This window comes from Phoenix dactylifera, unplaced genomic scaffold (assembly GCF_009389715.1).
Source record: "Phoenix dactylifera cultivar Barhee BC4 unplaced genomic scaffold, palm_55x_up_171113_PBpolish2nd_filt_p 000516F, whole genome shotgun sequence".
NCBI classification, from domain to species: domain Eukaryota; kingdom Viridiplantae; phylum Streptophyta; class Magnoliopsida; order Arecales; family Arecaceae; genus Phoenix; species Phoenix dactylifera.
Window position 1 is genome coordinate 142,411 of NW_024067929.1, and position 17,310 is coordinate 159,720.

Below are 17,310 nucleotides of genomic sequence, written 5' to 3' on the forward strand. Positions count from 1 at the left end.
AGAAATTAGAAGCCCCATACGGTGAGGTGGGTAGAGCCCATAGCAAGCAATTGATTTCCGGAACTTGATTGAAGTATTCATTGGAGCAAACCGTACGCATCAACCGATCAGGGATCTGGTCAAAGGAAGGGAAAATCGAAGGATTTTGTGGAAACAAAGTTCATATAAAACAACTGCCAGCTAATCATTGACCAAAGACTCGCGTCACTCGTATTTAGTTCCTCTTTGAACTTTCAGATCCCATAAAAATATAAATAAATGAAGTCAGATAAATAAATTAAGAGAAAATAATACCCACGTTTCTATGATTGACATGAAAGTCACATTGTATTTTTTTTCCTTTCAGAATTCAGAGACTAACAAAGCCCACATCTTCCTTTCTTTCAGATCCAACGCTACTTTGGTCTGCCTGGATTCTTCTGGGGACCTTTGGTAACAGCTGAACAGGAGGCTGGTAATGGACCCAAGGCGGATCCGGAGACAGCAGCCATCTCCAGCCAACCTCCATGATTCGGAGATCAGCGAGGGGGTTTATCGAGCCGAGTCGGAGGAGAAGCCCAGTTCGGTCTTTCAGAGGCCAGCGATCGTCCTGTCTACCTTCATTCTGATTCTCCTGCCGTTCATTCTCGTCCTCTCCAATCGAAGCCCGTCATTGGAAACGCTCTGTAAAGCTGGAAGAGTCGTAGAAACGGCAGGCTATGAAGCAAAGGCGAAGCAAGGTATCATGTCTTCCATCTTCCTCCAATCTTATTGTCCCCTTTTTTTTTCAAATTCTTGTTAAGATGTCAGTAGTATTTTTCTTTGAGTTTGTGGCTTTCAGAGAGGGTGAGCCCTAGCGCCACCACCATAAGATTGCTCTATTGTGACTTGGGTGTGATCAGTTAGAAACATAAATACAACCTTTTCATATGCAGATGCGTATATCTGACCCTTCCAAGATCATGTAGTAGCCAGATTTTGATGTTTATGCTGCATTTACTAATAAAAACAAAAAGCTGCATGAGCAGGCAGTATTATTTTCAGATCAATAGATTTTCTGGCTTTTGCCTCCCCTGAAGCTACATGAAGATGTTTGCAGTTGGGGAGTTAAGCTTGCAGATAGAATTTCAGATTTGATAGGTTTTCCACCTTGCGATTTGTGATGTGTTATTCCATATCTCAACTACCGTCTTATTTTACAGCTCTGTATTTAAAAGTTGTATTGGTTGTCATAAGTTGTATATAATTGCATTAGAATTACAGCAGGCGGGTTCAGGTTGGTGTGGAGTTGAGAGATGAGCATTCAAGTATAAAATGGTCAATCTATGCCGGCCTGCTGATAAGTTAAAAATTTGAATCCAAATTTGTCCACTAAACCAGCAATATGACCGAACATTTGGAATCCATTTAGTAAAAGATCGTAATTTTTGATGATATAATATGTTTGTTAGTTCGACATGGTAACCTGTTAATTCTACTTGATGAAACTGTTAAATCATTAACTGATGTTAATTTGCAAAGGTCGCATCATTTCACATCCATGAGTATAAATTGGTTGGCACTAAGTCATTTTAGCGTATAGCTACTTCCAGAAGGTAGTCCAAAAGTATGACTTTGACATATAATTAGAACTTTGAATTTTTAATTTGGTTTGTGTCATGTAATTTTAGATTTACTTTACATTTCCTCAACAGGCTAGATTATTGAAGGCAAGACATGTTTGTAAGTGAACCTGCTTAATAATCCAGCTATCTGAGTCACTTATATTCATAAATTTTAGGGATTTTGGAATATGTGACCTACCTCTGGTGATCTGCTTGTGTTTCCCTCCTCGCATCGTTTCTGGACCTCGAACATATTTGAACTGCTAATTGGCAGAGGCTTGATTGCCATTTGATCTTCTAGTTCTTCTCTTAATATTGAATCCCTTCAACAAATTAAAGTCATGACACAAGGCATTATGATTTATTATTTTGTTGTATTTATCTTATTGACCTCTCCAAGTTCAATTATTAGCTTATCTCCTCATATTTTTGTGCAATGATCAGGTTCAGAAAATGGTTCCCTTGCCTCCTCTAACATCACCGAGGGCAATTTTCTCCAGAAAAATATCACTAAAGATATTCTTCTTGGAGGCCTGCTGGTTCCTGGGTTTGATCAAGGATCCTGTCTTAGCAGGTACCAGTCTGTATTGTATCGCAAAGAATCTCCCCACCTACCTTCTCCTCATCTATTAGAAAGATTGAGAAAACAAGAAGCTCTCCAGAAAAAATGTGGCCCAGGCACCAAATTGTACAAAAAAGCCATCGAACAGCTGAAGTCTGGTAATAGCACTCAGACCTTGGAGTGCAATTACCTGGTAGTGCTGTCATACAGTGGCTTAGGGAACAAGATGTTGACTCTTGCTTCGGCATTTATATATGCCATTCTTACAAACAGGGTCCTACTTATAGACAGAGGCGCCCACATTGCTGACCTCTTTTGCGAACCATTTCCTAATACGACATGGCTTCTACCTTGGGATTTCCCTATTGACCATTTTAGCAGCATATACAAAGACGATCCACGGAGTTACGGAAAAATGCTGAAAGATAAGGTTATCGGCAATGAAGTAAGTGGTGCCACAAACGGGTCGCTGCCACCCTATGTCTATCTCCATCTGAGCCATGATTATGGTGACTTCGATAAGCTGTTCTACTGCGAGGATGATCAACGACTCCTTCAAAAGATACCATGGCTGCTGCTGAGATCGAACCAATACTTCGTTCCATCCCTCTTTCTGATCCCAGCATATGAAGAAGAACTTAATCGGCTGTTCCCTAAGAAAGAGACGGCTTTCCATCACCTGGGGCGTTATCTGTTCCACCCTACCAACTCGGTGTGGGGTATGATTGTCAGGTCTTATCAGGCATATCTAGCCAAGGCTGATGAAATAGTGGGCATTCAGGTCAGAGTCTTTGAACGGGGGAAAACTCCATTTCAGCATGTGTTGGATCAGATCCTAGCATGCTCTCTAGAGGAAAAGGTGCTACCAAATGTAAGTCTCCATGAGCCTGTGGTTTCAGGTACTGATTCCAAGTCAAAGGTTGTGCTTGTAACTTCTTTGGACTCTGCATACTTTGAGAAGATAAGGAGCATGTATTGGGAGCACTCAACTGCAACTGGTGAGGTCATTGGTGTCTATCAGCCAAGCCATGAAGGATTCGAGCAGACGGGGAAGGAGATGCATGAGATGAAAGCATGGGCAGAGATTTATCTCTTGAGCTTGACTGATATGTTGGTCTCGAGCTCGTGGTCTACTTTCGGGTATGTGGCTCGAGGTCTTGGTGGTTTAAAGCCATGGATCGTCTCGTTTAAGACGGCAGACCAGATGACCAACCCTCCCTGTCGTCGAGCCATGTCCATGGATCCTTGTTTCCATTTTCCTCCATTTCTCGATTGCAAGGCAAAATCGTATGTCGACCAAGGGGCTTTAGTCCCGTATTTGAAGCACTGTGAAGACTCGGGGGGCCTCAAGCTGGTTGATCCGGTCGAGCAGTAGCTGGGACATATCGATCTCTTGCATTCCGAGGGGACAGTTCATCCCCGTAGACTAAGATTGTGCACTAAATTATTGGCAGAGCACGCCATGCTGATCTGCCATTGGTGATTTTAGACTATGATCAAATTTGTATGGCAAGTTGAATGATATCTTTGCATTTTTCATTTACAAAAAGTTGTAAAAAAGTTCATTGACGAGATCATGCCCCCTCCCCTTTTCGATAAAAAGATGCAAAGATCAATCTTTACTGAATAATAAAAGAATTTTTATGTAAGCTTGTAGTTAACTTCATCCATCAAGTTTTATGATCAACTTGCCAATCTTTCTTCTCAGCCTTTGGGGTCGGTGGGGATCTTCCCTTTTGTACCCTTGTCAAGGGTTAAAAGATTGACCCCCTCCTCTTCAATTGTGAGATCAACTTGATGGCGCATATCATCCAATATCATGCAATGGCCCAGCATCAAGCCCTAAACCGAACGTGTAACAGATACCATATGCTTGCAAGGCAGACTATACAAGCATGCAATACTACTGAACAAATTAGAATAATTTTAGCACAATAATAATTCTTCTTCAATTCTTGAAAATTAATTTAATCAAGACCCGACCAAATTATTCTCACAAACAAATATCCTAAAGTAACAAGAGTCATATAATTCCAACCAATTATTATCATTGAAACCAAATAAAATATGCAAAACTAAATTAAACTAAGCTAAACAAAACTAATCTAGAAGTTTGGATGACATAAATATCTCCAAGCAATCTAGTGCACTCCTCCAACTCCCGATTAATTGTGGTTCAAGCTCTAAATGTAGAAAATAAAAGAATAATGAGCTACACCAGCCCAATAAACAACATAACACTTTACAGTGGGGTCAAACATTAGGATGTGGCTATGTAACACAATGGCATGGGCCGTATAATACATAGAAGATGCACCAAGTGCTAGATAACATATAATAGATACTACTATTTTAATCATCTATGGCTTGATGTCAATTTTAGTTTCTCAGATTATAAGTTCATAGGGCCAATGTATAATATCTTGTAGAGGCAGATCATAGCCATGTTGAAAATACATATATAAATCAAGTTCATAAGCTACCTATTCAACTTTCTAAATACTACAGAAACTAATGTCACATTTAGGTGTCGTAACCAAACACACTCTTTACCAACAACCATTCCGAGTTGGGTCCAGTTCCAAAAGGGAGGCTTAGATATATTAACTGATTTAACGCCCTTAGTACAAAATGGTTGTCATTGTCACCCTTAAGTTGAGTGGGTCTCAAGACTGCAGGGTTGAACACACTCGCCCTTTAGAGTGTGGTAAGCCCGGTGTTATCCCTGGTCTTGGGAGGAGGGATGGCATGCATTCTCTACTACCTCTAAACAGTTCCGTTCATCCTTCCATCCTCACTTCACTATTTTTCTGCTTGTTCCCTCCCTCCTTTAGGGTCGGTCGAGTGGTGGCAGGGGTAAAAGTAAGTTATCATTTCGTTCATCCTTATGTCCTAAAGCTCAAAATAGATCAAGCAATCAAAAATAACTAATTTACAAGAATAATAAAATACATGGTATGTTCTGATTTCAAGGATAAAACAATGCATGCTTGATCCTTTTTATCAATTAAATGGCAAATATTATAAAACTAATTTAATAAACTAATTGAAGTGTTAAGTTACTTCTTCTCACTTGATTTTCCTACGTCAATCAAGCAGGTCAACTACACCTATTCAATACCATTAGAATCCAATTAATTTTATGGTCATCATCTTAAAAGTCCCATAAAAAAGAAAACAAGAAAGAGCCCAAATAGGTTGAGATTGAATGAAAAAATACCACTCGAGGTATGATCGAGGTGAGGATACATGCTTGAATTGAGGTTGATCAAGGATAGGCCAGCCAAGCGATGGAGCCCAATGACCCGAATCAATCAGTCTAAGTTATTTTTCTTGATCAAAGGTCAGGCTAGGACATGTCAGTCATAGCGATTGAGGATGGCCAAATCTAATATGCTTTGACAAGGGCCAAGGTTGAGGCTAGAACTTTGCTCTATGGATAGGGGTTGGGACCTCTTTACTGCAAGTTGCAAGAGAAAGACTATTTGGGGTCACCTGCTAAAGAGAGAAAAGAGGTCTAAAAAGAGAGAGAAAGAATGAGAGATAAAATAAGAGAGAAAAAGATTAGAGAGAGAATCTTTCCAATGATCTTTTTTTTTGTCATTGTCGCCAAAAATGACCACCACCTCTTTCTTTTCTTTTAAGAAAAATGAATTGTGATTCATCCTTTGTCATGTGTCTACAGCACCCACTATTCAAATACCATCTTCTATTAATCAACGAGCTACTAGACACACCTGCATCACAGAATTTAAATTTTTGTCCTAGGTACCCAAGCTCTCTCGGGTCCTCGTAGGTTAGCAATTATAGTTTCTTTTGGAACCCACATTTTCTTGATAGCAACTTTACCATTTAAGCTATTTGCTTTATATTTATAGGTAAAGAATTTGTGGCCAATTTTATACCACTATAAAAATATGTTGTTTTTCTTGATTGATTGTTTGATAATTTAACAAATATTTTCTTTAATAATTTTTATTTTAACAGAGGATTATAGCCAAGTCCAACTTTATCAAAAATAACTTGTAGGCTATCTAAAATCATATTCAATTTTTCAAAACATAAAGTAAATCTTTAACAATTGGTTTCGATTTACTGGCTTCTTTACTTTGTTTCTGATTCTCTTGTAGTAATGTTTGTTTTGCTTTTAATATGTTTTCATTTTCATTCAAAAAAAGTTTGTTTTTTCAGTTTAAGTTCTCTACTCTTTTGACTAAGCTTTTTAAACTCATCTAATAAATCATAAAAAGCTTCCTAAAGATCATCAAAGGTCAAATCATATACAGGCTCAGGGTTTACCTCATCCTTATGAGCCATTAGGCATAGATTTAGTGTTTCTTGAATCTCCTCCTCTGAACTTTTGTCGTTGCTATCACTCCATATGGCGACAATTGCTCTCCTCTTTCGCTTCTTCAGAGATTTCTTCAATTGTGGGTAGTCCGCTCGAAAGCGGCCTGGTTTTTTGCATTCATAGCATACTAGTGGCCGCTTTTTCATTTTTTCTTTGCTCAGCTCCTCCTTAGCCAAAGGCCTTCTTCTTATTCCTTGCCCTTTTTTTCTCACAAATCTTTTGAATTTTCTCGTTATTAGATCCATCTCCTCATCACCTTCTGTGCTATCAGATTTTTCACTCTCTTCTTGTTCTTGTGTCATTGATTTGAGAGTGATGGTTCCTTTTTTCTTTGATTCCTCTTCTTCAAAGTTCTACTTTATGGATAGCTCATGAGTCATCAGAAAATCCAACAATTCTTCTAGAGAAAAGTTATTGAGATCTTTAGCTTCTTGAATGGATGTGACTTTGGCCTTCCAAGCTTTTGGTAATGACCTAAAAATCTTTCTCACTAAATCACTATTAGTATGTGATTTTCCAAGCTATTTAAGAACATTAATACTATTAATAGAGTAAACATATTAGAGATTGACTCATTGGATTTCATTTTAAAAAACTCATATTTATGTACAAGCATATTAATTTTAGATTTCTTGTCTTGGTTAGTGTCTTCATGTGTTACTTCCAATCTATCCTAAATCTCTTTAGCAGAAAAGCAAGTTGATATGCGATTAAATTTATTAGCATCTAAATAGTAATAAAAAAACATTCATGGCATTAGCAGTTATCTATGCCATATTTTTATCAAATTCATACCATTTTTCTTTAGATTTGGGAAGAGACATACCATCAATAATTTTTGTGGATGTGTAAGGTCCATTAACTGTGACACTCTACATGTCATAGTCTAGTGCCTGAACAAAATGCGTATGTGTGCTTTCTAATAAGTATAATTTATGCCATTAAAAAGTGGAGGTTTGTTTGTAGATTGTCCCTGAGCAAGAAAGGTTCTAACTGGGGTTGCCATAGATATTTAACTCCTGACAGTTAGGTCAATGAGAGGCTTGAGTACCAAACTTTGATACTACTTCTTGCCCAGCTATTGAGCCTAATAGAGGGATGAATTGGGCTTTTCAAAAACTTAAAAGCAATACTATGAAATTAAAATCTTGATGGATTAATATTAATTTCAGAACATGAGTAATAAGTAAATATGCAAAAAACTAATGCAAGCAAATCAAGCAATGCAAATACATAAAATTTATAGTGATTCAGTGCCAACCTTGCACTTACATCCACTTTTCAAGACTTCCTTCTTAAAAATTTTACTATAATATTTTCAAAATTACAGTCCGATTGTTTTACACAAGCTCACAATCAATCCAATTTATTTTCATGGACAATCAACCAAAATCTACACCGAGCGTATCCCAAGCTCAACACAGTCTAATTTAAGATTTGGATGGACCTTTTCTCAAGTTTCAATCTCTGAAACTTGTTACAGTAGAGTATAGAAGGAATTAAGTGCGGGCACAATAAAATACAACTAATAAACAATAAATACAAAAAAATAAATAGAGCTTGACTTTGTTGGTTGGCTTTGATTGATCTTGAATGTTCTTCAGAAACTCTCAATTGAAGAAGATGTGATCATTGAGTGCTCAATGAATACACTTGAATGATTTTCTCTTTGAAGCCTTCTCTTTTTACTTTCTCTTTCTTGCTTTAGTGGATTTTTTTCTTTGTACTATTTGAGCTTATCTTATCCTTTTGTGTTCCCATGTATCTTATCCATTTGGTAGAGGTTGAAAAACACTCCTAGCTGTTAGACAGGTTAAAAGAGCCATTATGAGATGAAAACATCCATTTTGACTCAGAAAAACTAGTTGTTACTGCTGTTAGGCACAGAGGGATCGCCTCGACATCTTTAGGGGTTGACTCGTAATCTCTAGGTGTCAACTCGAGCTTGTTTTTGCTTTTGCTACGCTCTGTTTTTCTTGTATGTATATGTGGAGTCAGCTCTCTTAGTTCAGGGTCGACTTGTCTAGTGTTAGGAGTCAACTCGTTATTTTTTGGGGTCGACTCTTAAATGGATTAAGTTTTATAGCTCTATATTCTTCCACTGTGGCTGCTGAGGGGTCGACTCTTTATTTTTTTGGGTCGACTCTTGTTTGACTAGAGTCCGCTTATGAAGGCAGATCAATTAGCAACAGTGTGCCAGGGCTAACTCATTGGAAATTTGGAGTCGACTCTTATGGTAACTCAGAACTAAAATTTTTATATATGCTTGTGAGCTTCCAAATATTGTCTTCATGGCATTTTTGGTGTTATGCTTCTTGATGTAGAGCTTCTAATAGATGATCTTCATTGGAGATTTACTGATGGCTTTCTAAAATAAATTAATCAAACTCAAGTCAATAGGTTAGTTATCTTTTTACTCAATTATTTTGTATCATCAAAATTAATCCTTTAGGATCAACAAAAATCATAGTGCAGAAGCTGCGACTTTCCAAAATAGAGCAGAGATGTAGAACTGTTAAGCTACTAGTCACTCCTTATGGCCAATGGTGTAAGATTTGATCAAAGCACTACCTTTCCATCTATTATCATAATCCTTAGTTCATGATGAAAAAATAGAAGCACCGGCGGCAAAGACTAAGGGCAAGGAACAAGAAACAAATGGAATAGAGAAGGTTGATGACCAAGGAGGAAGCACGAGACCCTTAAGGAAAAGCTGCTGTCATGAAGGCCAAAATACCTGAGATCTCGAGAACCGAAGACACTAGCACTAAGATTCAGTTCAGCTCATTGCTGAACAAGTTGGAGGTGAACATGGTGTTTACTTTAGCATATATCGTTCAGACAAAGGCTAGTTAGTCAATGAGAATGGAAGGTAACGTCATGGAGCCAAGAGAGTGTCTAGAGATCTTGGCTAATTCAAAGGTCAAGGAGGAGGATGATTCTTGCTTGATATATCAAAAGGATGCTACTGACAAGCAACCATCTAAGGTTACCATGAATATATTTTGGAGACCAACATGAAAAATGGGCAAATACATCAAGTTCCTGTACATCGATGTTCATATGTTTGGCAGACTAATAAGGGAGGTTCTAGCAGATAATAGAGCTGTTATCAACATTATGTCAACATCATGAAAAAACTCGGCAAGAGTGAAGAAGATTTGCTAGTGGTAGATATAGTAGTGACCAACTTCATGGATGACTGATGCAAGCCCAAGGGGGTGCTATTGGTCTATCTGTAGTGGGAACTTGAATTTTCATGAGCACTTCCTTCATAATTGAAGTGATCTATACCTACAATGCATTACTAGAGAGGGACTGGATAGATGTGAGCTACCTACTATCTTTCTTACATCAGTTGTTGGTCTTATGGAATTTGGATGCAAAGGATGGTGAGGATGAGGTAGAGGTGGTCACTGAAAACAATAAATCCTTCTTGGGGAATACCAATGTAGCTGATGCATGACTCTATGATTCCGGTGGAAGGATCTCATGAACTCAAACATAGTGAAACCAACTCTTCAAGATTGGCTTATATACTGAACATGTCACAACTAATCGGCATAGAATGGCCATTTATATATGAAAATATTGATGGATGAAGCATCAAAGGAGGTTAAGACTGTGAAAGAAATCTTTATAAGGATAGCAACCTATGCAAAGTCCAAAAATGGCTAGACTTTGGCTTGCCCGGATATGTACATGAAGACAACTCTCATGAGATACAAATGGACAAAATCAGCCATACTTTGCCAAAATTGGAAGACACAAAGGCCAAGGTAAAAGATCCCTTGGTAGAAGTCAACTTGGGCACTGACACTTAAACATGACCGATATTTGTTAATGGCTACTGAATCCAGAAGACAAGAAGAAACTGATAGACTTATTCAGGAGTTACTAGGATTAAGGTTCCTATTTTCGATTCATGTCTAGGCCTTCCTAAATCAATCAATACTAGAGCAGTTTCAACATCATCCGAGGAAAGGGACACTTACACAGAAGTTGAAGCTAGGGCTACAGCTTTAGCAAGAAGACTATAGGCTTACTAAGAAAGCAAGCATTGAAAGACGCCCACCTCAAACAGAGCCCTAAGGGAGGACAAGGTTGGAGAAAGATTTGACCAGTTGAACTAAGAGTGGTGAGCCCATTCGGTCATCCGGTCCAAGATGCCCAGGTTGGGTTAACCTTAACTGCTATTTGAAAGATCATACTCGCTTATGCCACGAACCGCAAGCCTAGAGCTGCGCACGTAATCAGGCAGTGGAAGACTGTGGTTATATACTACATTGTAGATTAGAATGTTATGGTTGTTCAAGCCGTAAGAAGCAAGTTGTGGTCCCTATTCCATGCGTTGCCAGACACACAGACTTGGGTATAGAAGGGAGCTAACCATGCTTACACTAAATCACATAATTAAGGAAGGGATTGGGAATGCTCAAGCCCAAAACCTCCACTCCAAGCCAAATCAGCCCTGCGCGATTAAAGCTATATTTGGTAGAATCTCAAATCAAAGGCTCGGGTTAAGCATTCCTGGATTGAATTTCACCTCCCACTGAAAATACCTCTCGATGTTCAGAATGCACCATATGGTTATGCATCCGTAGATATATAAGACCCACCATATTAGACCGAAATCAATTTCCATTTCAATCCCATGCATCGTCCACAGAATAAGACTGCCAATGAAAAGATTCAATATCCCACCACCTCAGACAACCTTACCTTACATATGCTAATTATGTGTTCCAGTTCCGTACTAATAATTAGGAATCAAGTTGTGGTAGCTGATTCATATACTTCATCAGCTGATTCTCCAATTGCTGCAGATTTGGCTTAAGCTTCTGATTCTTCATACATTGGATTGGGAATTGAAACTAAACCCACTGCCCTAACCTTACCAACCTTTACTGACCCCACCTGCCTCCTTCTTTAGGGAACAAGTCCTTGGCAAAGATGGTACCGAACCCGACCTATCCAAAAGAAAGGATCCCGTTGATTCTAATTCTCAAGCTGAAGCATCAAAAATTAGTACTTCTGAGAGAGCTACCTTCGCTGATGACAAAGACAAAGGGGCAAGGATCTCGTGGATGTCCCACCAACAAATAGAAAGAAGGTTAGCCTAATAAAGCACCTTGGTTTAGGTTCTTTTTTAATTGGCATGTAATAGGACGGGGTTGAGAATTGGGCGGCCTGCCGTATTCAAGAGCTTTGCCTTCTATCTCCTCATTGGCTAGTCCCAAAAACCCACCTAGCCATCCTTCTTCGTAACAGGAACTGTGTTAGCAAGCCAATCTAGATATTTTTCGACCTCTTCCTTTATTTTCAACATCCACTTAGGTCTCAATCTCCTCAACTTCTGCTTTACGGGCATGCCACCTAGGAATCACTCGCCCTAATGATTAAAGGAGAAGCTTAACAGACACTTAATTGCTTCTTTATTGACTTTAGTCTGAAGGTCACTCTAAGGAGGACTACTCTTACTAGTCGCTTCCTAATGTTACTCAAGGGAGGCATCACAGACACTAACTTGTATTTCTTCCTAGCTCTTAGTCCTGACTTGCCCTTATTACAAAAGCGAAAGCCTACGCTAGCTTAAGATAGGTCTGCGCTTCTTGCTTTAGTGGATAGAGAAAGCGCTTCGCCATAAGGAAAGGAAAGAAATGGACTAATTATAGTAACGTTAGGAGAACACCCCTGCTGTCCCTTGCCTCTGCCTTCTTGTGTATGCTTGGAAGCGGTAGGTTAGGGCATCTCTCATGAGAGCGAGCAGCTTTGCTTTGCTCGAGACCGGCTCTTCTGACAAAAATCAAAACATTGCTATTGCTTGAGCTCTAGCTCGAGTGTGAGTTTCACAGCAAAGCTAAAGCTCTGAGTAAAGTATGAGTTCTAGCTTGGGCTTTTGCACCAGCTCTAGCTCTGGGCTCTAGTTTGAAAAGCTCTTGCTTGGGCGAACAGCCCTAATCTTTTTTCCTTATACCCCTCCCCTTTCCAGTTCGTCTATTTTGCGACGGGTCAACTTCACTCGGTTGGGCGTGGTAGTTAGCGCGAGTTTTCCTTTCAATCTACTTCCGCAGAGCCAGGTTCCATCCTGGCTGACCCTGCCTCTCACTTTCTTGTTAATGAGTTTCTTTGTCAGTCAGCCCCCCAAGTGATTCCGGCTTTCTTGATTCCAGGATCCCTAATCGTAAACCAGTGAGGTGGGGTGGAGTCGTGCCGTGGGTCAACCTGTGGTGCGTTCCCTACTTCGGCGGACCGCACTTCAACCAACAGAAAGGGCCCGCCTTCTATTCAAAAGGCGAGCATCTGGTCTTTCGGTTCGATCCATATTCCGCTCCATTGATGAAAGGGTCGGTCCCCCTATCAATTCTCAATCTATTAAGGGATGTCGGTGAAGTAGTCGACCAGTTGTACGGTCTGAAGGAAGCAGACATCTGGAGAGACTGTTCGACATTAAGACATTAAGGGGTCCAAAAACGATGAAGAAAATCGGGTTCATTCCTATTTCATGTCTGGTTTAGACGGTCGATGCGAATGTCCTGCAACGTTCGATGAAGCTTTGAATAGAGCGCTCCGTTTGGAAGTAGAGGCGAAAGGCTGACTTTATTAGAAACTGCATGAGCAATGTCTGGTCGCGTGACAGTAAGGTAGATGAGGCCTCCAACGAGTCTCCGAAAAAATGTGGGATCCTTTTTTAGCATGTGAAGAATACTTCACTATGAGCTCTAAGGAGTGTCGACCCTCCCCCTATAGTATAGTAAGTAGTATGTGGCGGTAAATCGAGCAAATCAACTCAAGGGCTTCTGTTGGCTCATGATGTATGTACCCACGAGAGGTTTCTAAAACCTCAATACCGATAAAGTACCTCAAGTCACCAAGATCTTTCATTCTGAACTGTTTCTGAAGGTGTGACTTAAGAGATGAAATTCCCAAGATATCATCTCCTGGTTTCATAATGTTATCAACATAGACCAACAAAATAACCATACCAGAAGCCGTATAACGAACAAACCAAGAATGATCACACGAGCTCTGTCTGAATCCAGCTTCATTCACCATGGCCATGAAGAATTTATCAAACCGACGCTCTGGGTGCTTGTTTGAGACCATATAAGGCTTTCTTCAATCGGAAAAAAGGGATGGATCGGAAGTCTGATAGGGCTTTAAGAGATAGGGACTCCAGCGGTAAGAAAGACTCACTCAGTGAATCGGTGGATCACACACTTGGAGACAGGGACAGGGACACGCCTGACTATTTCGAAAGTAGACAAGTGTTGAAAGAGTGAAGTCTGGGGACAACGGTAAACGTGAGGAATGGGATCTCCAAAGCTACCCGCCCTACTAAAGAAGTTCGCGAGCAAGGGACATACTGATAAGTGCTCAATAATGCGTAAATTAACCCCTCTCTCATAGCACTTATCATTATTTTTATGCACATATTTTGTAAATTTAAATATAAAAAGATGCATTTCCCTTCACCATTGCATTTTAATAAATTATCAGAAGTGATTCGAGTTTGATTAATTTTTTTTGTTATATTGGTCGAATCTAAAGTGTGTAGGTCGAGTCAAACCCATTCCATCTTAGGCTAAGATCAAGTCCAAGGTGAAAGGAGGATCAAATCTAAGACTCCCTTCTCATCATGGACTCCTGGAGGCGTGCATGATCAAATTAAGAAAGGGTGGAGGCGAGATCCCATCTCTAAAAACATAACAGTCAAATTTGGAAATTATCAGCCTGTGCAAGGATTGGTATGCTGCTCGTAACTTTTGACATACATCTCTGATTAAGCTAAAATTAGATCCGTTGAAAATTCTGACATTTACTGGGTCAAAAGTGGACCGAAAATAGAGACACGAAATTTGAGGCGGATTCTGGGGCCATTCTATTCCAAATCAAACTCTGCTTCGTGGATACATTATTCTTCTTTTGTGGAGGATGAGGGAGCCACCCCCCGCGGACTTTCTCAGAGCCCTAGGAGCCAAATTAGGCATGGACTCTTCTGATTTTTGTCCAAATCAATCCGTGATCTCCAAAAGATGCTGTGCTGATTTTTCTCTCGAGAAATTAGTTGATTTCTTTCCACACTGGGCCAACCCCCTCCCTATAAATTGAGGGGCGCAGAAGCAAGAATGAGGAGGTCAGAGAGAGGAGGAAGAAAGGAGGAGAATCCAGTCTTGATGGAAGAATCCCTCTGCGCTACTGTTGTCCATATCTGCATGGAAAGCTGACCTCTTCACTAGGGCGGGATGAAACCCTAACAAAGAAAAAAAGATTTTGTATCTTTAATTTCTATTCTTGAAGTTGTATGAACTTTTTGCTCTTAATGAATATCTTCTTTTATCTCATATTTAATTTCTATGATCTTAAGTATGATGTTTATACAACTATTTTTCATGGTCACTAAATAAATATAAGATAATCCATGCTTAAGAAAGATGCGGTGTCCTACTACATTAGTTTAGGGTAGACATCTCATGCCAACTGAAGATGGATTTTCCTAAATTACTCTTGTAAATTTTTATTTGAATGCTTATAAGGCTTGTAGCTAATTTGCATGTTAATCCAAGAATGAATTAAAATACAATTAATCATTGTTGCTATGTTAGTGATGAATTTTTTGCCCTAGGTTCTTCTATTCATATCATTTTCAATTGTACTTCTTATTAGATTACCGTAGTTTAATCTTCTTCACAAACTCTTCTTTACATATTTTTAAGAAAACAACTGTTCTCCAATTCCTATGGATCGATACCCGTAATTAGCCACTATCCTACAAGATACGTACTATTGTGTGTGTGGTCCTTAAAGTTGACTATCACATGCCAAATACCTACTTTTCCAACTAAGTCCAATGCGAGGACCCTTTCATTGATGATGCGTTCCATCATTAGCAAGCGGTGGCGGACAAGGCCCTTTTCCCTAACTATTTTGGGAAGCGAAGAGGATAGAAACTTGTTTCGTAATCTTCTTTCGAAGGTAGGCATTTACCTAAGGCACTGATATTCTGAGTCTCTCGATTATACTTTTTTTAATAGGGAGTCTTATTCTTATGAGTGCCCTATGTGAATATGAGCTAGGAGCAAGGATTCCGGAAAGTGAATAATTCAATATTGAAAGTGAAAGTCGACGTTCCTGATATGAAAGTGAAAGTGGAGTGAAATCCGGATTTGAAGGTTCAAATCTAGTTCCAATCTGGATATAGAAGTGTTGTTCAATCGTCGAAAGTTATCTCTCTTTTGTTGTTCTTTTTTAGTCCGGTTTTGTTTTTTCTCTTTCTTTTTTTGAGTTGGGTTCTTAAGACAGGACAGAAAATCCGGTTTTCTAAATATCTCTCTTCCAGCCTATAAAGTAAGTTAATTCGAGATCGAAAGAGTCCCTGAGAGAGACTAGACTTCTAGCAACAGTAGGTGCACCTTCAGTTGAGGAGAGTTGTTCACATGCAGTGGTTATGAGCTATTTTTTGCTCCAATTTAGAATAGGTAATTCCTTCACTTTAGTTGCACTAGTGGATTGAATAATATTGTCTTTAGTTCCAGCAAAGTGCATGTGTTGTTGGTTAATAAAAGCACGAGTTTTAATAGGTTGGAGTACTGATACTATAAGTAGGACAAACAAATGCTTTAAAAGAGAAATGAAAGGCATTTTAGCATTTTTCCACTTATCTAATTCTTGGCATGTGTATTTGAGAGAGAGAAAGAGCTATGCTTAGGTCAGTTCTTTCAGTAAACTTATTTGGTAAATCAAAAGTTAACTTTAGATAAGTAAGTAGTTCCATAGAAAATTCATAAAACATGCACAGATCTAGCAGTTGAGGAGGTCAATCTTTCATGTTGGAAGCTACTGCTAAGGTACTCCCCCTCATCTATAAAGGATAGACAATTGAGAGAGAATAGGGAGATAGCGATAGACGCAGGAACTAAAATAGACTAAAAGATGACTTCCGTAGAGGAGAGGGGAAACCCGCTTAGATAGGGTGATAACCCAGTTTTTATTGAATATCCTTTCCTGTGCTTGTCTTGTATTGAGGTATACCGAAGATATGAGTCAAAGTAGGTAACATAAGGGGTAGTGAGGGATTGCTTTTTTTTTATAGCAAGCTTCAAAGAGTAGGGCTTTAGAGAGTAGGCAGTTCGTATGTTTCTATGACCCCCAAGACGGAGCGAGACGGATACGCAGAGCAAGAGCTCTTAAAGTCTACCCGGGCTAGTAGAAAGCTTTATATCTATATTCTCACCATGCTCATCATTGTCTAATATGCAAGAGGGGCTTATTGAGGTACCAATGTGCTTGGCTGTCTCCATGCCAAAATTTTCAATATCTCTATTGTGCACTTGCTTTGGCAAATGGAGATCCCTTCTTTCATTTGCTTGATTTAGAGTCTAAGAAAAAATGTGAGTTCACCCATCATGCTCGTATCGAATTCTCTCTGCATGAGCTTAGCAAAGTCTTGACATAAGGTTTCATTAGTGGCCCCAAAGATGATGTCATCAACATATATTTGAATAATTAAAATATTATTATTTTTTATTTTTATGGAAAGATTGTTATCCATTTTTTCTCTTGAAAATTTATTTTCTATCAAAAATTTGCTCAATCTTTCATACGAAGCTCTAAGATCCTGCTTTCAACCATATAAATCATTATTTAGTTTAAAAATATGATTTTGGAATTTATGATCTTGAAAACTAGATGGTTGTTCTACATAAATTTCTACTGCTATGAACCTATTTAGAAAAACACTTTTATCATCCATTTGAAATAATTTGAAGTCCATATAGCGAGCAAAAATCTAATAGCTTCTAATCTAGCAACAG

The 17,310-nt window shown here is 39.0% G+C and overlaps 1 protein-coding gene across 1 annotated transcript; it reads left to right on the plus strand.

Moving 5' to 3' along the window:
* Positions 1 to 332: 332 nt before the first annotated feature.
* LOC120106281 (galactoside 2-alpha-L-fucosyltransferase-like) lies at positions 333 to 3,806 on the plus strand. The gene is made up of 2 exons (XM_039119260.1): positions 333 to 719; positions 2,028 to 3,806. The coding sequence occupies exons 1-2, from the start codon at positions 458 to 460 to the stop codon at positions 3,518 to 3,520; spliced, it is 1,755 nt and encodes a 584-aa protein (XP_038975188.1). The 5' UTR covers positions 333 to 457; the 3' UTR covers positions 3,521 to 3,806.
* Positions 3,807 to 17,310: the final 13,504 nt, after the last annotated feature.